Source organism: Mesoplodon mirus (genome assembly GCF_964341445.2).
Source record: "Mesoplodon mirus genome assembly, chromosome: 2".
NCBI lineage: Eukaryota > Metazoa > Chordata > Mammalia > Artiodactyla > Ziphiidae > Mesoplodon > Mesoplodon mirus.
The window spans coordinates 213,453,083-213,480,398 of record NC_138977.1 but is presented as its reverse complement, the minus strand read 5'-3'; the positions used below and the strand labels follow the sequence as shown (position 1 = coordinate 213,480,398).

The 27,316-nt window shown below is 46.0% G+C and overlaps 1 protein-coding gene across 42 annotated transcripts in view; it reads right to left on the bottom strand.

The window, feature by feature from the left end:
• Nucleotides 1–21,992, bottom strand: part of TCF7L2 (transcription factor 7 like 2) — a 200,535-nt gene extending 178,543 nt beyond the window's left edge. For 24 of the 42 annotated variants that reach the window (XM_082611784.1, XM_082611821.1, XM_082611822.1 and 21 more), the window contains exons 1-4: nucleotides 21,315–21,992; nucleotides 20,971–21,037; nucleotides 20,637–20,761; nucleotides 8,555–8,623 (exon numbers count right to left, since the gene is read on the bottom strand). In XM_082611784.1, coding sequence (XP_082467910.1) covers nucleotides 8,555–8,623; nucleotides 20,637–20,761; nucleotides 20,971–21,037; nucleotides 21,315–21,503 — 450 coding nt within the window. In that variant the 5' untranslated portion in view covers nucleotides 21,504–21,992. The remainder of the gene's footprint in view (nucleotides 1–8,554; nucleotides 8,624–20,636; nucleotides 20,762–20,970; nucleotides 21,038–21,314) is intronic. The other 18 variants (XM_082611823.1, XM_082611790.1, XM_082611796.1 and 15 more) reach the window with 1 other exon arrangement.
• Nucleotides 21,993–27,316: the final 5,324 nt, after the last annotated feature.

Here is a 27,316-nt window from a genome sequence, read left to right as displayed (position 1 = left end):
GCTCGGGAGTTTGGGACTGACATGTACACACTGCTACATTTAAAACAGATAACCAACAAGGACCTACTGTATAACACAGGGAAGGCTGCTCAATATTCTGTAGTAACTTAAATGGGAAAAGAATTTGAAAAAGAATAGATACATGTATATGTATAACTGAATCATTTTGCTGTACACCTGAAACTAACACAACACTGTTAATCAACTATGCTCCAACATAAAATAAAAATTTTAATAAATAAATAGCTGCAAAAAATAAATAAATAAAAAATAAAATAAAATGAAGTTACTAAGAAAATACAACCAGATGACTGCCACAGACCAGACCTCTGCACCTACTGGCTGTGGTCCATATGGGGGACACAGATGGCTGATAGAACAGTTGTTTCCATTCTTTCCGGTTGTTCTAGTCAAAGACACCAGAACTTCTCTGCGTCCTCACCAGCCCTCTTACAGGCCATGCAGGCTGGGCTCCAAGTGCCTTAACATGGTGGAGAATGAAAAGATACAAATATCTCAACTTATACAAATACACTGATACAATTAGAATAGACAGAAGTTAAAAACCAGTAAGTAAAAATGAGATTGTTTTATTTTATCTGGCCAATGCAATGCAACTGCTATTGTCTTGGACAAGAGGATAACTTCTCCTTGAAAGATGGACGTTAAGCCAAACAGGACTCCTGGCTTCTTGTCGCAGCCCTGTTTCCACCAAGTGGTGGGACCTCAGACAAACCAATTCGCCTCTTTGCTCCTCAGTTTCCTTGCCTTTCAAAACGGACTCTACCTTTGCTCCACTCCAAGAGTGTTCTGGGGCCCAAGAGCATCAGCATCCCTTGGGAGTGAGTCAGAAACGTGGAATCTCAGGCCCCAGCCTGGAACTACTGATCCCAGATCTGCATTTTCACAGCACAGGGAAGTGTGAACAGCACTTAGATTGCCAGGCCCCTCAGCCTCAGGGTCCCACAGCCCCCTGCATATGACAGCAGAGCCCCCCCTTCTCACACTGGTACTAACTCAGGGGACAGTGACCACCACTGAGATCACCTGTTAAAGAAATGCTCTCAAAAGAGAGACTCCTACCACTGAACAGACATCCTTTAGAACTCCGAATGCAACCAGTCTCTTCTCCCCCAGGGAAAGAGTCAAGCCAAAATATGCCAACAAACAAAAGATTTTACAGCAGTTGTTCTCATGAAGCTACATGCATCAGAATCATCCAGAGTGGGACGGGGTTCAGATTCCAGCATCCCCCAGGCCGGTGCATTGTCTTTAATGCTCCCCTGGGGATTGTAATGTGCAGCCAGAGTTGGGAAATACTGCCCTTGCCCACCGGTTCTCAAAGGTTCTGTGCTGTCGCCACAGAAGCGGCGTCAATATTACCTGAAAATTTGTTAAAGCTGCAAATGGCGGGATCTACCCAGAACCTGAAACTCTGGTGGGGCCACAAATGTGCATCTCAGCAAACCCACCAGGCACTTTCTAGGTGATGCTTGCCCAAAGCTGTGAAACGTAGACCTAGTCCTGAGGAATGAGGATCTCCAAGGGGTTAAAACCCAGGATTCTGTATTTTTGAGCGGCTCCCAGGTGATTCTTTTGTATAGACCCCAGAGAGCTGGTTAGTCGCCATTGCTTTAAGAACCCCCAGACCCTGCTGAGCTTATATTCTGAGCAGACAGTAGTCAGCATGAGGCTGTGTAGTACAGGCTCTCTCCAGCCCAGTTTTGAATCCTAATTCCTTGACCATGTGCAAAATATATTGCGTATTTGAGTCTCCATTTCCTGACTCACAAAATGGGGATAATGGTGGTAAGAGTAGCTACACCATTTGGGTTTCCTTCTGCGTTGTTATGAAGAATCAATAAAGAATTCACATACAGCACTTAACACCAGACCCAATGCATTGGGAGAATTCAATGAGCAGAAGCTGCTACTGCTATCAGCTGTTGTTATTGCCTCTGACCCCTAAGACCAAGCACATCACTGCCCAAGCCACTCTTTCCTAAACAAAGAAATCCCTCTTCTTGAGCCTTACAAAAGTATCTGGCTCTCCTCCCATAACCAGGGAGAAGGAAAGGCCTCAAAAGCTCATCAGAGGGCTTCCCTGGTGGCGCAGTGGTTGAGAGTCCGCCTGCTGATGCAGGGGACACGGGTTCGTGCCCCAGTCCGGGAAGATTCCACATGCCACGGAGCGGCTGGGCCCGTGAGCCATGGCCGCTGAGCCTGAACGTCTGGAGCCTGTGCTCCCAAACAGGAGGGGCCACAGCAGTGAGAGGCCTTTGTCCCGCAAAAGACAAAAAAAAAAAAAAAAAAAAACCCTCATCAGAACCTAAGGGCAGTCTAGTTTCTCACTCAAAATGAGAAAAAGTTATCCCCCTCAAGTACTTGGCCAGCCCTTAATTTTTACTCAGCAAGCGAAAATGACTGAGCAGCCGATAAGTGATCAATTGACTGATTTCAGAAGCTTCTGAGGCAACAATTCCAAAACTCCAGTAGGCAAAAATCAGAACCCTGATTAAAAATGAAAACTCCCGGACTGTATCCAAAACCTACTGAGTCAGACCAAGGGGGGTGGGGTGCTTATAAATCAGCATCCAAAACATCACCAAAACTGAAGCTCCCTTGATACGTTTTGCTCACTGATGAACTCCCCAGGGGTCTGGCACACACTAGATACACAATAAATATCTCTGAATGAATGAACAAGCATTCTGAGGTATGGACTTAAATTAGACAATTAGGCTAAAATGCACCACTATAGCAAGTAAATGAACCTTTTGAATACGTTAACTGGCACCCAGAGGCTCTGTCAAACTACTCTAGTGAAATGACATCTGTGTCTGTCTCTCTCTCTCTCTTTCTCTCTCTCTCTCTCTCTCTCTCTCTCACACACACACACACACACACACACAGCATTCTTTGTGGAAAGTGGACATGAAACCTCACAGCCAGTCTGGTGATGGGACTAAAGAACTGTATGAAGAACTGGCTTCTGCACGTTCTCCCTCTTAGCCCAGATCTGCTCCTCATTGGAGATAGCAAACCCTCACGAAACCTGAAAGGTCAGGGAACTTGTGGAGCAAGGGAGGGCCTAGAACACAAGAGACGACCCTCTGAAACATGAACTAGGGAAAAGCCAGGCACCCTCAAACATCCTGCCCAAACCTGCTGGTACAATTCTCTGGATATTTTTATCACAAACACCAAGGATCTACTGGGGCAAAGAGATGGACCCTGAGCCATAGCACCTCAGGAATCTTAACAATGTTAAGACTCGGACAAGACTCAGTGTCAAGTTCACATTCAAGAATAAAGGACCAAGAGGGGACAGGACACTCTCCAAATTGTATCCTTCTCTCGCTGGCTCCACAAAGCACCCAGGCCCTGGAGGAAGGTCCTCAGGCCGTAGTGAACCATGGCGGATGAGTTCTAAGACCAAGCAGAATGGTATGGGCTGGGAGAACTCAGATGGAAGCTTGCAGCCTTGAGGATGAAAGGGAAAGCAACACCCACTACAAAATCTCCGCCGCTCAGCTGTGTAAACAAATAAAATGGTCCATTTCTTCTGGATCCTCTCCTAGCTGTCTTTGTGCACGCACACACAGACACACACACGCAAACCACTTCACATCTGAAAAGAAAAGCAACCAAGAAAGGTCTACACAGTTTGTTTTTGCTGCGTGTGGAGTTTTTTTTTCCTAAATCACATCTGACTTGGTGTTAAAACATCAACCTTTGGCCAAAATACTCTTAAAACAAAGGCTTAATTGGTTCTGAAGCAGCCCTTCTGAAAACCAAGGGAAACATCTTCTGTGGATCTTGACCTTGATTCCAACACTGCTCTTGGGGTTGGAAGGAGTGTGGGAAGAGCTCTCTTCAGGGAGGTAGTGGGGATAGTGCTTAAACGTTTATCCACAATCACCTGCAGGGCACCCCTGGGAGGCATCTGCAAAGTGGGTCCACCTCTGCGCTCAGCCTGCAGGATCTCTTCCGGGTTAATGGAGACAGTGGGAGGAGTTCCCAGAAACAGGCCCCAGTGGGAGGAGCTCCCACTGGGGCCAGAAAGCAAAGCCGTGCGTGAAGGGGCGTGCACTGGAGCTGGGCAAACTGGCCTCTGATCCCACCCAGATCTTTTTTTTTTTTTTTTTTTTTTTTTTGCGGTGAGCGGGCCTCTCACTGTTGTGGCCTCTCCCGTTGCGGAGCACAGGCTCCGGACGCACAGGCTCAGCGACCATGGCTCACGGGCCCAGCCGCTCTGCGGTATGTGGGATCCTCCCGGACCGGGGCACGAACCCGTGTCCCCTGCATCGGCAGGCGGACCCTCAACCACTGCGCCACCAGGGAAACCCCCCACCCAGATCCTTTTACTGCTCCCCCTCCTGTGTGCCACTCACACACCCAACAACCACTATGCTGGTGCATTTCAAAAGATACCATTTGAAATCCAGTGTTCAAGTCTCTCAAAAGGGCGATGCAAGCTAAACACACATATCACTCTCCCAGTCCACTCCTAGTATGAACAACAGAATCCAACACACATATTCCTCCAAAAGATGTGGGTGAGAATGTTACTAGGGCCTTATACTTATAACCTTATACTCATAGTAGCGGGAAACTGGAAGCAATCCAAATATCCAAAAGCACAGAAAGGACACCTGCACAGTGGCATAGTACATGGCAATAAAAAGGAGCAAACTATGCTACAGGCAATAACAGGGATGAAACACACACATAACGCTAAGTAGGGCCAGACATGAGACGGTATATTCTACACAATCCCATTGCTAAGAAGCTAAAAAACAGGCAAAACTAATCCATGGTGATAGATGAAACTAATCCAGGGTGAGAATTTTTGTCAGCAGTCGGGGGAAGCTTTGAATAAGTGAGACCCCAGGGGAATTGGTAATACTCCTTTTTGGGGCCCAGCCAACTACAGCCTATGAGCCAAATTCAGCCACTATCTGCTTTTATGAATAAAGTTTTATTGGGACCCAGCTATACCTATAGCTATTCCCGTAGGTATTATTTTTGGCTGCTTTCACACACAATGGCAGAATTGAGAGGCTGCCACAGAGACTGTTTGGCCTACAAAGCCTAAAATACTTATTATCTGGCCCTGTACAGAAAAAGCATTCCAACCTCATTCTATATAATGATTTGGGTGATGGTTTCATGGATGTTCACAAAAAGTAAAAGTTCATCCATCTCTCCACTGAGGATCTGTGCACTGTGCTGTACTTATATCTCAATAAAACTCTCTACAAGTCAATAGAGTTAAATATCTATGTCTTTGAGGGACTTCCCTGGTGGTCCAGTGGTAAAGAATCTGCCTTCCAGTGCAGGGGACACGGGTTCGATCCCTGGTCGGAGAACTAAGATCCCACATGCCGCAGGGCAACTAATCCCGTGTGCCACAACTACTGAGCCCACACTCCTCATCTAGAGAGCCTGCGTGCCACCCACGCGCTCTGGAGTCCGTGCGCCACAACTAGAGAGAGAAAACCCGCACACCACAACTAGAGAGAAGCCCAAGAGCCACACAAAGATCCCGTGTGCTGCAAATAAGACCCGATGCAGCCAAAAATGAGAAATAAATATAAAATACATATTTTTTTTAAATCTATGTCTTTGAAAAAAAAAAGGTCTTTTAATTTTTATTCCAATTATACTGTGTTAACCATTTAGGGAAAATATGGCTTTCGTGTTGCTCTTGTCTTTTCAAAACTGAGAGGAGTTAGGAGATTGTCAAAAGTGGGAAGATCCCAACACATCAATTGATACTGTGTCCAAACCTTTTAGAAGAACATGACAGACACGTCTAGAGAATCACTCAGAAGCCATTCATATAAATGTTGCACCTGGCCAAGTCCTGAGATTACAGGAGGGATGGGAAGGGAAAGGGGGAGGAATCTCATGGGATGCACGGTGTCATACTACTCTAGGTTATTTCAGGATATAGCTTAGGAAAGCAACCAGCTCAGCTCAGATTGAAATACTGTACCTATTAAGGTTAAACAGTTTTAAATTTCCAGGGAAGAAAATTCTGCCCTGACAATTACGTTGCATCTAAGCCTTAAACTGGAGAATGAGGCAGAGGGCAAACATCCGCTCTCCTCCACACCAAAGCAGGGCCACCCCCTCCTCTCACCCTCACATTGCTACTGAGCTGCCATGTGCCTTGGGAACAATTTTATTGTGTCTGAGGTTTCCTCTTTCTTTCCCCTTTGCTTCTTTCGTTTCATTTTGTTTCGCCATTTATCCTCTGATGGTCAAACTAAAATTACAGCTAGATGCCATGTGGCTTTGACCTCATCCTGGTGTAGCAGAGACTGGGGGAGAATGAATCCTCAAAGCATGGTGGTGCTGGGGCTCTAATAAAATATCTCTCTGTTTGCCCACATGGGCATCATGCCTTAGCAGACAGAAGCAGGGGAGAACAATACTACCTGTTCATGGACGAGTAGTAATGGTTTCAGTCCTCCAGACAATGAGCTCTGTAACTTACTCCATCTCCCTCCTGAGAAAGCGCTTCACACGGCCCACACTGTGCCAGGTGGTTTGGAGAAAGACGAACTGCTCGGCCTAACAAGGGACACTTCAGCAACGGGTGTAAAGACACAAAACAGCTACTCTGGGCTCGGCTGGTCTCCCAGTGACATGGCCCCAGCCAGCCTTTCCACTCCAAGATAGGGATCGTGATGCTATTCAACCTTGACAATTCCCATACCCCAGGCAACAGGATTTTCCAGCCCTCCACAAGATGCAGCAGGCCTGAGGACACTGTTCATCATCCATTCATCAAGAGTTAGGGTTTGGGCTTGTTCTCCAACCAAGCCCTGAGTCTATACCCTTTTCTGGGAGCAACATTCACTGTGCTGTTGATCAAAAGGAAGAAGGGTCCCCCAGGGAGAGTGCCAGCAAGCACACCAGCCTTGGGGACTTCCCTGGGGGTCCAGTGGTTAAGACTCCATGCTTCCAATGCCGGGGGGGGGGGTGGAGGGGGGGCACGGGTTCGATCCCTGGTTGAGGAACTAAGATCCCACATGCTGCGCAGTGCGGCCAAAAAATACAAAAACAAAAACAAAAAAACCCACCAGCCTTGGAAATAATCTGGGGGTGGAGGAGCATTATCGAGAGTCGCACTTTCCCCTAAAATACACACATGGACCAGCAGCACGACTGTAGAAGGAATCAAAAAAAATTTTTTTTTTTGCGGTACGCGGGCCTCTCACTGCTGTGGCCTCTCCCGTTGCGGAGCACAGGCTCCAGACGCGCAGGCTCAGCGGCCATGGCTCACGGGCCCAGCCGCTCCGCGGCATGTGGGATCTTCCCGGACCGGGGCACGAACCCGTGTCCCCTGCATCGGCAGGCGGACTCTCCACCACTGCGCCACCAGGGAAGCCCTCAAAATATTTTTAAAATAAGTTACTGTCACCTTGAAATGAGGACAAAATACTAGGGGCTCCACCGAATAACAACGTCTGCTGAGTCCTACTTTTCACTGGTGGAATAATTCACAATGTACCTGGGGCAAAGGGCTACTGGAAAGTCTTCTCCAGACAGAGGCAGGTTTGAAACAGCACAGCTACAAAGATGCGATATGGCTGTGGACCACATACACACACACAAGTTATCTGCAAGGGCTAACCGCAAGAAAGGGAGCAAGGGAAGAACGGAAATGATATAACCAAGCGACACCAGCTTCCAAGGAGAGAAGACCCCAGAGCCAGACTTGAATGCCCCAACAGCAGGTTTCAAAAGCCTCCCCTTGAAGGGTTAACCCAGAAGCAGAGGCCTCAAGAAGTTTCGGCACCATTAGTTACACCATGAGGTCCATCCATCCTGGCCAGGCCAGGCAGACAGACGAAAATCGTATTAGTCTGCTCTCCCTCCACTACTGCACTCCGCTGGCATCAGTTCAGCTCTGAGTCTATATTAGTCTGTGATTTGTTTAGCCTTTGGATTTAAGAGAATGGAAGTACTACGTGAGCAGGAAACAGGACACTCATCAGAAGCTGGGATCCGTCGCCTTTCCCTCCCAGCACTCCCAGTGTCATGTATCAACAAGTCCGAGAGAAATCAACATTTCAGAACAATCAGGTCAAAAGTGATATTCTTAGCACCACTTAACATGATTTTGATCCACCGGAAACAACTCTCTGGCTGTCACACAGCCTCCTCTCCTATCTCACCCCCCTTAATTCTTCCCATTCACATTCTGTCACCTCATGTGACTCCCAATTTAAGACCCCTCCTGAAGCAAAAAACAGTAGCCAAGCTAGGGGGTCTGTGGGCCCATCATGCCTGATCAAGATGCTCTTAACAAAAAGACACAGGCTTCTCCTTCTTTCCCTATCTTTAAATCATTTTAGCAGCATTTCTTCTGCTCTTGTTTCTTCTTTGCTTCCAACCTCCCCCGAAGAATCAACCACAACCACGCGGCCATCATCACCACCATCATCATCACCTAGGTCAGGGGGAGGGGTGGAGAATAAGAGACACAAGAGACCTACACATTGACAAATCAAGCTTCGGGATCTCTTGCATGTCCTACCTGAATTGCAATCTGGTGTTCAATCGTTTTGTACGCAGAGTAATGTGTGCTCCCGGACTGAAAATAGAGCTGTAGAAAGAAACCAAATCAAAGCGTTCTGCTTATGTCACAAACTACAAGAAAACATCTTAAGCAGTTTATGAATAGCAGACAAACCTTCCTAGATTGAACTGCAGCCTTGGCATTCAATCAAGACCTCTGTATTTTTACTTGTTGCTATAAATAAGATGCTCATAATAATCTAAAGTTTAAAAAATAAAAAAACACCTATTCAATAAGCAAGAGGGGGGTGGAGGGGGCCAGGAGCGAGGATCAATGACATGAAAAGGAAAGACGGACGCCCATTAAGACATAAAGGAAGCCAGTGTGCTGAGCAAGATGCTGCAGAAAAATTAACTGTGTGCTGCAAACATCATCAGAATTGCGACACGCAGGCAAGAGGGAAAGACTGGGAGAGAAAGGATGTGAGAAGCCACAAGACTGCAAAGGTACAAGCCCCTACAAGCCCCCCAGAGTTCTAAGAAATAGGCTCTCACCCTCAAACACAATTCTATTTGGGGGAAAACAAATGTGGCAGGCAGAATTCAGGGGCCACTCGATGCCTTATACATTCTTTCACAATGACTAAGCTATCAGTCCCAGGACGGCTCAGGACAGCTCTGCAGCCCGCACGCACTCTAGGAATCCACACTTCCCCAAAGAAGGGGCCAACCAGTGCCAAAGAGCCACTGAGTTCTCTAAAGACCACCTATTTGGGGGCCCCTGGGTGAAGGTACATCCCTGGTTCACCCAGACTCTCCACAGCAGAAGGCTAAAGTCTCTCCTGGGCCTTTCCCTCTGAAGCCCTATAGATCTACCATTAAAGAAACGGGTAGCCCCAAATAAAAAGGAATACCAAGAGGCCTCTCCAAATTCTTCTTTTCCCAAATAGTACTTATTAATCTTGGGCTGCTACCAACTGGGAAAACAAACACCATCTGCTGACTTATTTTATAAATAATACGACAAACACTAAAAGATCTCAACAGTATCTGAAAATGCATTTTAATTGGCCATAAATGAACAAATGATGAAGAATCACACGGTCCTATGAAACCCCTGCCCATCTCCCTCGCAGCAATAGGCAAATCAGTTACATTTCCAAACACAGATCTGAACTACTATAGCAAACTATTGCCATTACTACCACTGACGATTACTATTACCAGAACCTTCCTGTAGAGCAGTTCTTTAGACCCCATTATTTTGTATCTTGCTCCCTGCAAGAAAAATTATTCAGTTTATACAGGTTTTTATTTTGGGGGGGGAAAAAAGAAATTCACATAAGAACTTCTGAACCAACTCAAACTAAACGCAACCCAGTAGTAATGAAATTTTTTAAATAGCCTAAATGCACACTGCTCATGGGATAAGGCTGTACTGTTCCCAGTTGGGGATATAGTGGGTTCTGAGATCACTGTATCTGCTCCAAGTGAACAAACAAAAACACACTGCCTGTACATATATTAGGAGTCGGCTTGTTCCCAAACAATACTAATCAAAGTTAAAAGGGGGAACAATAAAGGTGGGCCAAATATATATATATTCCTTTACCTGTCAAAGCAGAGTAATGAATCACACTCCCTAAAACAACAAAAGATAAAGGCTGAGCCACTGAGATAAGCCCCCTACGCACACAGCACCCCCCAACCCCCGCACACACACACTCAGGAGCAGTTCATCCAAAGTGAGTCACTGAAAAAGACAGATGAATTTGCCCCCTTGGCCCCCCTGTCCTTTTTGTGAAAACTGCCAGTCAGTAAGCGGAGATCGCACTAATTACTGTGACAATTCTGCATTGTGTTAAAACAACTTTTGTGCGGGGGATAGGTTCCTCTGCGAGTTTGGAATTCTTGGCTGAGAGCAGCTCTTGTCGGAGCGGGGGACTCCCCTGCTCAGGAGAGAAGGCAACACTAAAACCTCGTCCCCCTTTCCAGCCGGTTTTATGCTGCGATTTTCCAACTGCCTGATTCAGAGCTTAATGGAAACTTGTCCAAGCTTTTCTTCCCACAAACCTTGCGGAGCCCTAAGGCAATCTTGCACTCAGGGTAACCACAGAAATCTCCTATCATCAATTAAAATCGAATGGACACCTGATAACTAAGTAAACGTCGTGGAAACAAAATTTCATATAATCACGGCCTTCTCAATAAATTAATGAAACTGTGGCTAATCCAAATTCAATTTCCATTTGTCCGGTTCCACACTTAATCCTCATGTTCATCACCACCCAAACAACAACACAACCCCAGAGAGAATGCTACAATTAAGACAGTAAAAATGCAGCTGCAAGGTCCTTAAGAATCTGGTAGGACAAAGTTACTTTCACCTTCACACACACCAATCTAACATCCCCAAGTAATGCAACTCCCCTCCTCAGGTATCCAGGCACACAGAATAACTGCCACCAGCTCATAAATCCACACAGTACAAGCTCCAATCAGCTCTTCACTCCCAGCCAGTACCCACTGTGTTGGAGAGATTTTGAGCTTAAACTTCCCCCCAGCAACAGCGACGAAGACTTACAATTTTCTCGTTTCTCCTTTGGGTTCCCACCCCCTCTTTTCCCAAATACTCCTTTCTAAAACACACCCTTTAAATACTGCTTTTTCCACCCCTGTAAAACACAGAGATGCCTTGTTCATTATAGTCTAGCTTTTTAAGACAAACATAAAATACAAGGACCCAGTAAAAGCTTGGCATTCTAAACTGGAACAATAATTTATTTATATCTCCGTAAAAAGCTAGAAGAAAGAACCAGAGAGGGTTGGCCCTTTGTGCTTTTGTTTGTTTGCTTGCTTTTGGAAGATGAGGGGCGCTTGAGAGATCTTAGGTGGCGATCTAAGGCTCATCTGAGTTCAAGAACCAAGTTCCCCCAGGCCTGGACTCTTGGGACCACCCCTGCTCTTTGGCCACCTGCAGCACTGCGCATCATTTCCGCATCCAGCAACTGTGGCTCTTGTACCCTGGGTCCGCAGCACACCCTCAACGTGGTTCCCCCTGCCCCGCCCCTCCCCAGGCATCTTGAAGCAGCACCAAATGAGAACTCCAAGGTACTTTTCATGTCATGCCTTCCTGTGAAACTCTCAACAAAACAAACCTTCCCTTCCTGTGTGCTTGTTTACAGTGGCCAAGCCCACCCAACCACCCATTCGAACACCTCCCGGTGACAGTGATCCAGCCCCCTCTGGTCCGGAGGAAGAGCCATGGAGATGCGGTGGTGCTCAGCACAGCCTTGCCTACATTTTCCAGCAATTCAAAAACCAACATTTTATGATCAACCACCTCCCTTAACAAGAAATCCTATCTTGATTTCTCTCATTTCATTTCTAATCACTACTACTGGCCCTAAATTTGATGTTTCAGATACAAGACATCAGAGTTACCCAGAGATGGGAGAAAAGGGAAACAGCTTTTGCAATCACAGAGATCTCATCCTCAAAGTCGACTAAAAGAATTGAAACACTACATTGGGTTTCAAACTTCCAGTAGGATGAAGATTAATTTTGTATGCCTATTCATTCCACTAAATTGGGAAGAGCGGGGAGCATTTGCTTTATTTCCAGTTTTATGAATCACCAAGCTTTCTATTTAAAAAAAAAAAAAGAAGAAGAAGAAGAAATTCAGATTCATTTCCTAAACGGTTTTGGTTTGGGGGATTTTTTGGTCCACCTTCCTCTCCCCTGTAGCTATCACCGTGAGGCACTTGAAGTTTAATTTCCATGTCATTAGCATAAAAGGCAGAATAGAGGCTTAAATATCTAAGACGTTTTCTTAAGTCACCAGTCATTTTGCAGGACAGAGACATAGCACCCCCAGCCCTATGCTGGGAGCCTCTTACATTTAGTGGGAAATAAACTTCTGACCAGGCCTTTGGGTGCCTGCCCGCCCCCTTAAAAGATGCCAAGGGGACTTCTAATTTCCACAGGGAAGGCAAAGCCAGCACTGACTGCTAGGTATGGAGGCTTAAACATTCCTGCAAAGATCCAGACACAGAACATCTGTACCCTCCTACAGCAACAACTTAACAAAGGCAACCCCTTTTCACTTCCTGGCATTCTCCTTCAGAAATTCTGCTGCAACAAAACACATGCCTTTAGACACAGGAACAATCTCTCCCACTGTCTCAACGTTCCATCAAATGTCTATTTACCCTCATTAATTTTTTCTTTTCTTTTCCTCAACCTGAAACCATCAGCTATGAGTCAGAGAATGATCATTAACTTTTACAGCTTTCATACACATCCACCTACTCACATTGGGGGAAAGAAGTATTGACTTGCAACACTGCCTGAGACCAAAATCCTCTAAGAAGAAAAAAAGCGGGGGGGGGGGGGGGGAATCACTTCAATAAAGTTATATCTATAGGTCTATGGGGGGATGCTACATTCATTGTTTTTCCACTTTGTGCTGCAGTCTCTTGCAAAAAAAATAGAAAGAAAGAAGTTGAAGTCGAACTTGGTTATGGTGATGGGCATTTTTGGATTGGTTTTTTTGAGGGAAAATTAGATGATTTTCTTTAAACATCAAAACATAATTACATTTCTTAAACTGTTTGGGGGAGGGGAGAATAAAGTGAAGCAAGTTTCCTGCTCTTGTCCAAAACACATTTCCAGCATATAAAAACACGTGGGCTAAAGTGCTGAGACATGTTCCTAACACAGCATTTTTCATTAAAAGTTGCTACACTAACACTCTTAAAATGATGCCCCATCATTACTCCACTTAGCAGTCACAGGCTGCAACTCATAACGAATTAATTTGCATTAATGTGGGTTTCATGTGTCCTTCCCTGGGTATGCCATTGTGATTTAGGCTTAATAAAACTGACACGACAATAACATAGTGCCTTTTATTTCACTTTCCCAAACCAACCAACCCACCCAAAGACCCACACAAATCCTCTCGATTTTTTAAGCATTTTGCTAATATATTTAGTTCATCATAATTGGTCCAGCACGCAAGAACCTAGTTATCGTCTCAGTAAATATTTATAGCATCACTCTTTCCCATTCATTCTGCATTTTCTTAGAGAATCTCACTGTAGCCTACATCTGCAATTCATTGACTTTACAATTTACCACATGTTGGGATGGGAGAGGTCTTAGCTCCATTTGAATCACTACACAAATATGCAAGTGATTTATCGGTTTCAAACTAAAGACTGCAAGAGAAGGACTCCACTTTTCCTGAACATTACTTCTTCTGGCAGACCATGAACAATTACAGTTCGTACTAATTAAGCTCTGTAAATGTGCTGTGCCTTACTAATGTCTACCAGGCCTCAAATTTATTTTCATGATGCCAAACTTTAGCAAGCAATTTTAACTCCTTCAGAGCTGATCCCACTAGTAACCATTCCTTCCCCCTGTAGATCGAGCTGTTTGGGGCTACTTCATGACGAAAAAAAAAAAAAAAAACAAGAAAAGAATAAAATATTACAGACGAATTACCAGCCTGAAATCAGATGTGCCCAAGGAAGAAAAAAACCTATCCTGGGAAAACCGAAGAACACCAGGGCTGATAACCCGTTCAAAGATCCCACAGCCCCATCTTTGTAATGAGCTGTTAAGGGATTCATATCTGTCCCTGAGGGCTAGTAAGTTTCTGCATTCCATTGATTAGAAAATAAAACCTTTCAGCCTCTGTCTTGAAGTCTGGGTTGGATGGAAGGAAGGATCCGGCCAGCAAGGACAGCGCCATCAGCTCCTACCCCCCTCAACAGTTACCCACACACCTCAGAATCCCACTCCCCCTTTACCAGGTGGCCAGTTTGTAACACACACACTAGAAGGCCCACTTTTTTAAGAATGAATTAAAATCAGGAGGATAATTGGCCTTCTCTGTCACATCGGGGTCTTGACCACAGATGCCCCATCCCCAGCTCCTCACACAATAACTTACATGAAAGACTATCTGACGCTGGATAGAGCTCTTTGGGTGAAAAGTGGATTGCGACCAGTCTTTACTGAGCAGAGCCATACAGTTGTTAATAGCCACCCCCCACCCATGGTATTTCTACCTCTCGGTAAGAAACTTCTAATCCCTAATTTCAATCAAGCCATTTCCTCAAGCCCAAATCTCTGTCCCATCTTCTTACACTTTTCTAATCTTTCTCAGGCAAGCAAGCATTTATTCTTCCTCCCCTGCTACTTTTCTGTGCTTCCTCCCCCAGATACCACTGCACTTTCCCCAAATGAATGGCCTTCCCACTCCCAAGGTAAATCTGGATTTTTTTTCTCATCTATTAATTCTTTTAATCAACTCTCCTCACTGTATGGCACTTTTTTTTTTTAAACCCTCACGTTAACTAGCGCACTATGCAATGTGTGTATTTTCCCTTCCAGCTCAGTGGAACATCGTATAAATTAAAGACCCGTCTCCCGTATCAGGTTTCTTTAAGTATTCTGGGAAATATGCACAATATAGGCAAGAGGGTCTCAAAAAAAAAAAAAAAAAAGAAAGAAAGGAAAAAGGGAGAAGCCAGAAGAAAAGGAAAAAAGATGCAAACACCTAGAGCAACTTTGCTTTTGAAAAAAGGCATTTGTGCCGAGCCCCTCCCACCCACCCAACTGAATTTCCATTACTGAAAGTGCTCTTTATAAATGTGTGTAACAATAGCCTGGAGGAAAAGTACAAGTCAGCTGCCAAAGGAGGAGGGGGTGTCTGTCTCAGTAAGCTCAGATTGTAGGCATGGGGGTCAGAGGAGGGGAGAGGGCAGCTTTTGCGAAGGGCTCTCCACACCCCACCCCCATCTCATTGCTTATAATTAGTGAGAGAAATCTGAGCTACTGCCAGTGTCTGCGGACCTTGAATATTATAAGGCCAACGTGGCGTCAAATATCTTAACATTCATAAGTGTTATGGGCTGTAAATAAAGCCTGTGGATTTATGACCCGGTGGCGCTTGCCAGCAAAGGACTGGGGCACATTTCTTTCAGCAGACCTGTCGAGGTGCAAGTTTGCCTTTGGTTGTAAAATTAACCATTTCCTTCACAAAGGTGCTCAATTATAAGTCAGAGTTGAAGATTTACTTACACGGTTGCCAATATCCACTGCCAGAAGAAACTTAGACGCCCACAACACACACCCCCTTCAAAAATAAAAGCCTCAAGAATTTGATTCACCCCGCTCCTTCTCAAAACTTCTGAAATGTGTCACCTCGAAACAGTTATAAATGTGGTTAAAGATATTATCTAATTCCACTCACCAAGACTAAAAAAGCTTACACCTACTTCCCTGGAAAGTGCTTATTTATTTGGCAACGCTATGTTTTAAAAAAAAACAATAAAGGAGTAAATCACTCCTTGCCTGAAGTTTTGTCCCTCCCCCCAATATAATGTCATCTATTTCCTGTGTAGGAGAGAGCCTCTGCTAAATCCAGGTTGCCTCAGACTTAACTGCCAATAAACCAACTTCCACAGAACTTCCAGACAGCTGGGGAAAAGGTCCTCGGAGTTTTAGTCATGGTCCAGAAACACAGGTCCACACAAAAATCTGCAGCTGTCCTTTCTCTGCAGTGCATTTTTAATGTGATTCGGGGGCCCCTGTTGTGAAACATCTGACAAAATGCAAAATCCTCTTAGATACCTTCTAGTTTACCCCCTGTGCATGTGTAAGAGAAGTTGCACCAACATTTCTCCACCAAGAAATCTAGGCGCTTTTCGTATGCACGCAGGCACCTCGTGGGATGTGAGGAGGCGTTCAAAACCTGGAAAGACTTCTACTGTAATCTTTAAAAGCACAGCCTCTGGTGCAACTATTAAAATGCTGGTTTTCTAAAGCAAATATTTTTTTAGTAGCGTGCAGAACTGCAGTTATCCTGCGCTGCTAACAGAACAGCATTCTTGATCTGCCAGCCCCCGGAAACCTTCCTGTAACTTTTTCACAGCTTGCTAAGAAACAGAAAGCTGACCAGCTTCCAGCAGGGACCCTAAATGAAATCCATATCAGTAAAATTAAAATCAAGGTGGAAAACTCCTAGCCAGAGCCGGGATTGTTTTCCTCCAAATCTTTTCTCAATCAGATAGGGGGCATCAGTGAAAGCTACTTCCCTTCAGCAGTCAAAAGTTTCCAAAAACACTTCTTCCAGATAAACACTCCAGGCTCCCGACTGCCTCATAGTTTGTTTCTGGGATTTCAGAAAGCTTTCACTTCAACAAGCTGCAAAGCACTGGCATATTAAATTTATAATCATTAAAATATGACTTATTGGGTGAATGTTGAGCCCATAATCCAAACTGCAGACATTAAACCCCAACCTATAAAGATTAGCACGGAATTAATACTTTGCATTGAGACTGAAATCTAAACATGTTTGCCATAAATATTTCTGAAGGAGATGAAAAACAATTAGCATAAATACCAAAGAAGGGCAAGAACACCTGTTCTTTTTCAGGGCGATAAGCATTTTATTGTTCTCTATTTAAAATGTAATGACCTGTGTAATTACAGTAATATTACATTGTTATGTAGGGGCTTGGAATGTCACACTTTGAAAAGTGTTGTCAAAACAATCAGGGGTGAAGGTGGGGGGTAGGAGGACAATGGGGAAGGACCACCATTAACCCTTCACACTCCGAGGTCTAAATCTTTTGTATTAGAAAGGATTATGCTGTTTGAGCGAGGAGAAAACATCCATTTTTCACCAGGCAGAAAGAGAAGTTGCTGCCCGGCTAAATAAAACCCCAATGAATAATAGGCCCCTCTTGGTTTCCTTTAAATGCTGGATTCCAAGTTCAAAAATGAATTCAAGATGCTGCTTATTTATTTGTTCAACCTAGTAGCAAACAGCTTCAGCTGAAAAGCAAACAACTTTGGATCAAAGAAGATGTGAAAGCTCTAATAATCAACCCCTTAAAAAGAATTTCAAACCTAACTGGAATTTCGGCCACCGTATCCCATATTCTCATTTGGCAGGAGGGAAAAAGAAATGTAAAACTACTCTTTCCTATCTACTTTAATATGGTAACAGTATTCTTACCTTTGGTATATACAAATGTTACCACAATTCTAATATTTGCACTTCTACCACCTCCCGTCTACCCAACCTGACCTCTCACCTTAATGCTTTTTTGTAGTCGAGTCTTTTTAAAAGCTGTTCCTTTTACTGTATCAAAGGCTAAATTAATGTGATGCAGAAATCTTGTCATTTTAAAATAAAATTATTACTATCAAGCTTTATGGCGTCTCCAGCAATTAAAGCATTATTCTTGAGATAAAATATTATTCATCATAAGCCCATTTAATGATACTCCTTAATTCTTTACGTTCTTAAAAAAAAAAGCAGAAATCAGGAATCCAAAGAGTTTGCTTTTTAAAGGATGCAACTGCTTACAGGTACACTCGTAAGTTAACAGAAAATGTAGCAAAAGAACACCACCACCAAGGAGGGTCCGGAAGAGAATAGAACATACAGCTAATTTGTCTTTACACCTTGCCCTCAAAAACACACTCTATGAAGCACTAGGAATTTCAGATGAGCATGAAAAGACCGCTATCTTGCCTATAGATTCCTTCGGCAGCTGTATCAAATCTGGAATTGCAAGCCGGCCCTCTGATCGAAGAGGTCAGGAGTGACACACAACAGCCTCTCAGCCTCATTTCCATGGCTCTACTTACCAGCTTAAATAACCTTAATTCTGGAGCACATCAGCTAACCCAGGTAACAGATAGGAGGAGGAAGGGCCTGTGCACACTAAAGATGTCTGTTGGTGTTTGACACGCAAATACTAAAACTGCCTCCTGACTTCAGAAATGTCTTCTCAGACTCCATCTGATGTCACAGCATCAGGCCACCCGCTATGTCCACAATTAAAATAACTAGACGCCGAGGGTTCCTACAATGCCCACAAAGGGGACGGGTTGTCGGGAGCCATCCTTTTCGCACCGGGAAATCATTTATTTATCTTTAACAATTTCCCTGTTTCCTAATTACAGCGCAACACAACTGTTGGAGTTTCAGGAGATCCTGCGGCAATATTGCCAGCGGTCACAGACAGGAGTTTGCAAAGAGTCAAGAAGGCCAGCAAGCCCACCATCAAAGCTCAATATTCAGATGGCCTTTCAGATGGCTAAGTGGATTTTAAAATAATACCAGAGAGGCTTCCATCGTAGGGGGAGGGGAGGAGAGTAAGAAATTCTCAGGGTTACTTTGGAATGTCGCTTGGTCGGCTTGGTTATTACACAAACTCTCCGATTCTGAGCCGAATACTCCCGGTTCAGGATGCCCACAGGCTCACAAGAAAAATACAACGTAACCGGACTGTGTTTCCCTTACAGCTGCAACCCCACTGCCCGGCCCCCGCCGCCTGAAAGAACTGGCCCTGCAGGAGGAGGTCGGGCTGAAACGCTCTCCCAGCTTCCCAAGCATGCAGAAGCCTGGGGAGCGCGGGAGGGGGAGGGAGGGTAATAATTATTTCTCTTTCCTAGCCATAAAAAATGACCGGTCTAGCATGCCCTTGCCATTTTTGCCAGGGCCCAAAAAAACAAGTCAAACCTGATAGTTAATATTTTAATGCTTAAAAACACTTGTAGATCTGATCGACTCCCGTCCGGCAAGCCCTCAGCCATTAGCACCGATTCCACGGCTGCTGAACAGTGGATACACTATTTCAAATTGCTATCTCGAGTTACCGAAAAAGAAAAGAAAACAGAAGAAGTGAGTGTAAATAAGAGGTAGGGGGACCATACCAGAGAGGGTGCAAAATGACAATTCCGAGAAGCCGGGCACAAACGTTTAGAGATTGCGTCTAGAGATTCGTAATCCAGGCTTTTTAGAGGAGGGTGGGATGGGGGGAGGGGGTTCAAGGCGAGGGCAGGGGGCAGAGGCCTGTCGGGGAAGAGGGTGAGCCTTATTCACAAATGTCACGGGGGGGGGCGCGGGACGCACGCCGCGGGAAGCGCCCCTCCCGGAGCCTGGCACCCCGCGCCGCCCTGGAGCCCCCCAAAGTTGGGTGGCCCGCGATCAGCAGCCCAATTCCTTGAAGGAAAGGAGCCCTCGGCCTCCCTCACCCTCTATACACCCTTGGGCCCCGCACAACCTGGTCTCTGGCCCCCCAGGGCCCACTGAGGGCCTTCTCGGAAGCTGGCGGGCGCAGATCCCGCTATAAATCCCAAGGCACCAAAATTCCCTAGAAATACATCAAGTCCGCTCGGAGGAGGCCATCCCGGCTCCATACAAACCAAAACCCGCGGCCACAGGGGCCTCTCCACCCCGCGCGGCCCGGGAGAGCCCGCAGCCAGCGCGCCGGGCAGCCGAGCCCGCCACGGCGCCCAGGGCGCTCGCGGCCCTGCGAGGTGGCCCCAGTAAAGGAAGCCCAGAGCCCCCAAGTTTGCAGTGGGACCAGTCTTGGAAGCGTGACCTTCCAGGGGAAAAGGGAAGGAGGGCTGAGAGCCAGCCACCGCCACTAGAAAGCTAAACAAATAAGCGGCCGAAAGAGAAAGGCGAGGCGCTTCTCCAAGGCCCCGGGCTCCGCGCGCCCGCTAGTTCTCAAGTCCAACGCCTGGAGGACAATCCACTCTACCCCGCGCGTCGGGCGCAGCCCATTAACTCAGTCCCCGGCAGCGGCAGCCAAGGGGTTAACCGGGGAAAGCCCAAGACGCCACAGAAGAGGGAAGGAAAAGAGAGAGAGGGAGAGGGAGAAAAGAAAGAGCCACACAGTCATCTTCCCAGGGTGAACAAACAAACACCACCACCAAAGGGGGCGGGGGGAATCAGAGCGCAAAAAAAAGTTCTTCTGATTCCCCCCCAACCAACAAAGCCCTGCTTGGAAAGAAAAGTCTCCCCAACATCACGAGGCAACAAACTGAAAGCAAGAACATGGCGAAGTGCAAACAAATCCAGTCCACAAAAGGCAGAAAAGTTTGGAGAGTTTCGGGCTGCCTGGGCCACAAGAGGGGGAGGAGGAGGCGGGGAGGGGAGGAGGCGGGGAGGGAGGGGAGAGGGAGGGAGGGGGCAGGGCAGGGCAGGGGCCGCATGCGGGGCCGGGCGGGAGGCCAGGGCGGGCGGGCAGCGGGCGGGGGCCGCGCGCGGAGGCACTTACGGTTCGGGCGGTGGGCGAGAGCGATCCGTTGGGGAGGTAGGGGCTCGTCAGGTCGGGGATCATGATGAAAGGGTAGCCGGGATACGGTGGCCCCTTAAAGAGCCCTCCATCTTGCCTCTTGGCCGCTAACATGGCGGGGCAGCGAGGGGACGGCGGCGGCCGCGCGGAGCGGGAGAGAGCGAGGAGAAACTTTTTAGAAAGTGCCCCAAGTGGCTGGGCGCCCCGGCCGGGCCGACGGAAGGCCCGGCCGAGCGGGGCGCGGGGCCCGGGCGCGCGGGGCGGCGGGCCCGGGGAACAGCTCCCGGCGGCTGCGGGGCGCGCGGGGCGTACTCACCTTCTTCCAAACTTTCCCGGGATTTATCTCGGAAACTTTCGGAGCGAGGCGGAGGCCGTCTTTCCGCCTTCCCGGAGGGGTGGAGGTGGGGAGGGCGAGGGGCAAACGCCACGCAGAGGGGGGAGAAGGGGGAGAAAAAGAATCAGCGAGGTGGGGGGGTTTGGGATGGGAGAGAAAAACAGGGTTACAAGTTTTTGCAATGGTGGCACCACACGCACACGCCGCCCGCCCGGCCCCGCGGCGTTCCGCCGCCGCCCCCAGCCCCGATTTCTTCCCTTTAAGCAACATTTGCCAAGCCCAGGAAATAGATTAAGAACCCCACCAGCCCGAGGGGCTTTTCCTACCTCGGAATCGGAGGAGCTGTTTTGATTCGTTTCTGATTCATTGACTAGAGACGATTTGACATCAGCTAAATCCCTCTCTGCCGAGGAGTTTTCGGAGCTCTTCTCCTCTTGCTCGCCCTCGTCTTTGAAGGAAATCAGTTCGTCGTTGGCGCCTAGGTCATCTCCTCCACCGCCGTTCAGCTGCGGCATTTTTTTCACCCACCAGCAGCAATTTTGGAAGAAAAATGAAGGAGAAAGAAAAGCCAAAAAAAAAAAACCCAAAAAGTTTTGCCCCCCCCCAGAAAAATACTGCAAGAAAAAGACGAGTCCAAGGTGAACTTTTTTCTGCTTTGGGGTCTTTTTCTCCTGGGGAGGGGAAAGAGGGAGGAGGGGAGGGGAAGGGGGGGAGATCTTCTGCACGCGTGAGTTTGGGTTTCTTTTTTCTCCGTTCCCAAGGATCCGATCAATGTGCAAAAAAATAATAAATAAAAAAGGGGGGCAAAAAAAAACACACACACCAACAACAAGAAGTCAGATATAAAGAGCAAAGGGGGGGGAAGCCGAAGATACAGGAGGAGCTCGTGCCGCTCGGATTTGAGTGAGTTGAAGTTAGACTGAGAGCTTTTCAGTTCAAAGGCGGCGCTGATTGACAGATAGAAAAAGGGGGATCGAAATCCGGAGGAACGGAGTAGTCTGGGAGCGGAGATTATTGACAGGGAGAGAGGAACACACTCGCTTAATGAGATGCCGGGGGGCGGGGCCGGCCCGGTGACGTCTGCATAAATAAACAGCCGGGGTGGGCGGGGCGGGGGTGGCTAACAATGATCCTTTCGGGCGCCGGGAGAGGGAGGAGGGAGACGAGGAGGAGGAGGAGGAGGAGAGGGGCGGGGGAGGGGGGAGAGACGGAGGGAGGAGTGTGCAGGGGGAGAGGCCTGCGCTGAGTGTGTGCGAGCCTGGGAGTCTGGGCGAGGGAACGGGGACTCGCTCCGGGAGGGGGGTGGCTTCTGAAAGACAATGCGGAGTAGGAGAGGAGGGGAAGGGGGTGGCGACCGCGTCAGGAATCCGAGCCGAGGAAGGCGGAAGGAAAGCCCACTTGGGGGGCGGGGATGGGGTGAGGCCCAGAAAAAGTGCACTTTAGAAATATTAGAAATAAGTCTTAAGGAAGGGGGAAAGGAGGAGAGTATTGTGGGGAAGGGGTGCGGGCTGGTGCTTAGTGGTTAAGCCAGCAATGAAATCAGCCACCCTTGGGCGGGATATAAGAGAAGTGGTCAAAAAGAGAGATCAACCCTCCACTTTCAGAGAGCTTGGGGAAGTGGAGGGCTGGGCAAAGTTCCTGGTTATCTGCAATGAAAGAAACTATTAACCCACGAGGTCTTCCCTCCCTTTTCTTGTGTATTAATAGTGAATCATTTCATTAAATCTTAAATCTCACTAGAATAAATATGCCAAGATGACTTTTTATCCAAAAAACAATCAAATACTGTAGTGTTTGTCAAGGGCATTAAAAATATCCTTAAGGAAAAATACATGATTCTTTTCAATGTAGAGTGTTGTTCTTTTTTTTTTTTTTTTTTTTTAAACTGACTTTGGAGGTGGTAGGAAACAAGCTAGGATTCAAAGTCCTTTCTGACTTTGGAGGTGAAAAGTTTGGGCGTTAACACCGCCACGGAAAATAAAACTGAAAGTTCACCAACCCTTGGGATCAGTGGGTCGGGTCTGGAGTCTTTCTGGAAGGGGGTCTGAGATGAAATCCCCAAAAGACTGACCAAATAATCAAGATGTAGATGGCTCTGGCAGGAAGTTGCTAACCCAGATGATGCTGGAAGACCTCTGGGAGGAGATGGAAAACCTGAGGTTTGAGGCAGGTATTTGTTGATTTTTAGGCTCTCTCCTGGGGAGCAGATTGATTTGCTACAAAATGGGGAAGAAAATTACGTCGAAGGGGGAAAGGCCTGGGTCCCAAAACACAGTGTCCCTAGAAAATGGAGCAAGAACACTCATTTTCTTGCAAATATCCAATGAGAAGTGGACTGGAATCTACAACATGAAAGGGGACAAAAAGAACCAGAAAAAAAGAAGTCAATAAGAATTAGCAAATTGTCTTTTAGGAACAGTGTTGGTCTGGAGTCCATGATGAACTAAATTATTTCACCCATCCCTTAAAAAAACATCTCACCTGCTCTTCAGCTGGCCCATCAGCACCTAAGCTTTCCAAAAGAAAGCAAATTTAAATGTAATATTTAGAGAGTTTGGGTTTTCAGCAAAACTGTTTTATAGGCTATGGTCTCAGAAAGAAGACTACTAAAAATGATGATACCAAGATTGACAAGGCCAATGCATTCCCTTGCACTGGAAAAAAATTCATAACCACATTTGCACACTAAAGAGTAAGATGTGGGCAAAATAAAAATGTGGTGGGGGCATGGGGGAGGGCTATGGAGGAGAATCACTGTAACTCCCAGCTTTAATATGAATCAGAAAATCAGAAGTAGAGTGAGAAGGAGCCTGAAAAGAAGCAAAACAAATGTGTACCTTTAATCAGACAGGATTGCATAGGATACAAAGCACAGGGCTAATTAGTCTCAGCAGGTAGGACTAACCTTCAGACTTCATAAATAAATAAGGCGGGCACAGTTTCTAAGAGGGTGAGTGGAGACAGAAAGGGGATTATTTCAAGACACCAAGTAAAAACATGAAGAATGAAATGCTTCACTGTTAAATCCATGTACAAATGGATTTAACAGTGTCCTTTTTTTAGGTCTTTTCACTTGGTTGCCTTTAGATTTACACATTTAGCAAATGACCATAGCTTTTCACACTTGCTAATTGTCACCTGTATACTTAGGTGCCTGAGTCTGTGTACAGCGTAGACTTTCGTAAGGCCTGTTTTAAAGGCTTATTTACTTAAACGGGAACACATTTATAGTAACTCAATTTTGTGGCAATTTCTTTGTCCTGTGCAGTGGTTCTTTTATTTTAGTCTAAAGCTGATCTGAATTAAATTGGATACTGAGGTCTTCTATGTCCTTTATAGGACTTACCTGGAAAATGAAAGCTCATAAATATACTGAATTGAAATTTTAAAGAATGTACTTATTATTTTTAATGTCCTGGCCTGCGTTTTTATCATATGTAAATATTAAGGGCTTTCTTCATCCATTTTGGCATATCCTTATATTTCTCATTCAAAGGAAACTCTTGAATCCTTCCTTCTTTAAACCTCTGATTTAATTAAGCAATTAAAAGTTATTCCATGATAGCCCATGTGCCACCTTTAATCCTGTTGCTTTGTGCCATAAACAGGCTTGGGGAGACCAGCAAGATCTCAGAGGGTCAATTACCCATGAGTCTCTGAAAGGGCTTCAGGTGATGCGGGGATAGGGGAGAGGTGGGGGGAGGGTGTGAAATTGAAATTGGCAAAAAGCAAGGTAATACGATATATTTTTTTAAAAGGTCAGGTTGGCCCACAACCTGGACATGTAATTTGTAGATTTGCTGTGAAATTTTAAACAACGGTTGGCTTGTGTCCCGGTGTTGAGGCTACTTCTCTCTCTAGGTACTGATGACTGACTCCTAGTTAATAGGACCAAGAGTTCTGCCCAAATAGCAGGGGTTCTAAACACAGGGAGGAAACCAGACCAGTTCTGACTTTAGCCTGAGCCAAGGAGTTTTGCATATTGGGGGGTGCTCAGGTTGGAGGAGAAGCTGGGACCTTTTCCCTTGGAGGCCTTTCCCAGGGCCAGCCCAGGTCCTGAGCTGTAAGTAGACTGTCCCTCAACCCTCCTTGCTATCTCCTCCTCCTCATCCACTGCCCTCTGCTTCACTTCTCTGTTTTCTCCTCCCCTTCAGCCATCCCTCTATTAAATCTCTGTGGACCTGTGTTGATATTAGCAATCTGCATTTTAACCTCAAAAATTAACTGAATAGGTTACCTCTCCCATAGGTACTTCCTTGTTCATCCCTATTGGGGAGCATGAAAAGGAAGTTTCAGTTTATATAAATCACTTTTCAGGCATCAGTTCCCTACTGGGGGGCGTTATGGCAGAGTGCTAGATGTCCTCTGAAATATGGGACTGTGCTTGAAGGAATATGGCAGAAACAGGCTGGCCACTGGCCTTGTTACCTATGGCCCCTTTGTCCTGTCTCACCTGACAGGTGAGGTGTTTGGCCTGGATATTTTCTTAGGTCCTTTCTAACATTCAGAAAATCCATGATCCCATAGTTTCAGCCCACACCCCAGTTATGCTAAGAGGCTCACCAGCATAGCAGCAAAAGGGACAAACTATATTGGAAGTTTGGCTTTAGAATTTAGGAAAAACAAGGATAGTCTTCTTAGATTCACCAGAAGTAGAGAATACATGTCAACAACCATATTCAGCTTCCCCAATCACCTGGCAAGATTCTAGTAATTAAACCTAGACGGTGTTCCGTACATGTGTGTATGTGTTCTGTGTGATTTTTCTTTAAAGATCCAGGCTCCAAGATGGATGATCTGTTACCCACTGTGTTGGACTTAGCTATGCAGGGAGTGTGCTGACTGAGGAAGCCAAAAAAAGAATCTGAAAACATAAGGAAGCTATAAAATGGGGAAATGTTGAGAAGCCAAAGTCCTGATTCCACTGTGAGATTTTCTGTTTGCTTTTTGTTCTGCGTGGGTGATGGTTCCTTATTTGGATCTTGAAGAAAGCTACTCCCTTAGCCAACCTAGGAACACTAAAAATTGGACACCTGAGAGTTTTCAGTTTTAGCAGGAGGAAGGGGTAGGTAAAAAGGACCCACTTCACAGGCAACCTTTTATTTTCCCCCAGTGATTCTATCAAGGGACTCGGAAAGGCACACACCCTCTTTTAAACCCTGAGGGACACTGTTCTGTTTTTGGCATTTTTCTGAAGTGTCTGGCTTGATCACCTTGCGTCAGCTAATGACAGGTCCAGGTAAAGTGACAATAATGAAAGTGACAATAATGCCTGATGATCTAAGGGTTAATGGGGAGATGTATGCATTTGTACAGGGTTTCATCACCTGTCTTCATAAGCTGATCGCTACCGCTATAGGCATTTGTGACAGGAGCAGCCTTTTGAAAGACATCAGGCCTCCATAAATATACCTTTCTTATTGACAAGATGTCTTTTAACCCTAATAGTAATGGAAGAAGGCCAATAAATGAAACATTTACTGCATAACTTGCCTTATTTTGGGGTGGTGTACATTTCCTTTCTAGCCATCTCTAGAAGATGTTTTCAGCCTAATTTGCTCCCTAGAAATTTCGCTTGCTACAGTTATACGTCTATGACGTTTTATTGCCTGAAGCCAAGTCTGCATAAGAACTTTCTTAAGATATACTTATCCTAATGCCAAGTTACAGGAATGGGGCTGCTTTATGCTGAATTATTTGTGCTACCCTAATATACAGGGCAGAGACTTTCCGATAGTCATTGCCATAGGGTAGGTCTAAATGTTCCTGAGAAGGGGAAAGAAGGCAGGAAAAAGGTGAAAAAAGTTTCATCTAGGTTGATTTGTAGAAGTCTTTAGAATTAATAATTGAGTATGTATTTAACATATTTAAATGCCTGAGGTTTTCTTTTCTTTCTTTTTTTTTAAAAAAAAAAAAGCTTCAGTGACCCCCATCCTTTTTCAGGGAACATCCTTGCCCACTCAAACCCATTTTTCTATTCAGAGATGTCATGGATACCAAAGCACCTTCCACAAAGACATGGGTACTTGAACTTGAGGCAGGGACCATGTCCGCCAGCATTGAGCAAGCTCTTAAGGTGGTCTACGTCTGTTCAAGGGACAGAGCAGGTGAAATTTCAGGAGAGGACATTGTTCTCCTTGTAATTTATCTAGGTGTGGGCTGACACACCTGCTTCTGGCCAAAAGCATCACGGGATGGAGGAGGATTCAAGGAGACTCCCAGGTCCAGAGTGTGAAGATTTCAGGCTCAGTCCCCCCAAGAATCCAAAGCAGCTTTAAGCCCCAGCCTGTCCTTGAGGAAGGTCTAAATCTATGTTGATCAAATCACT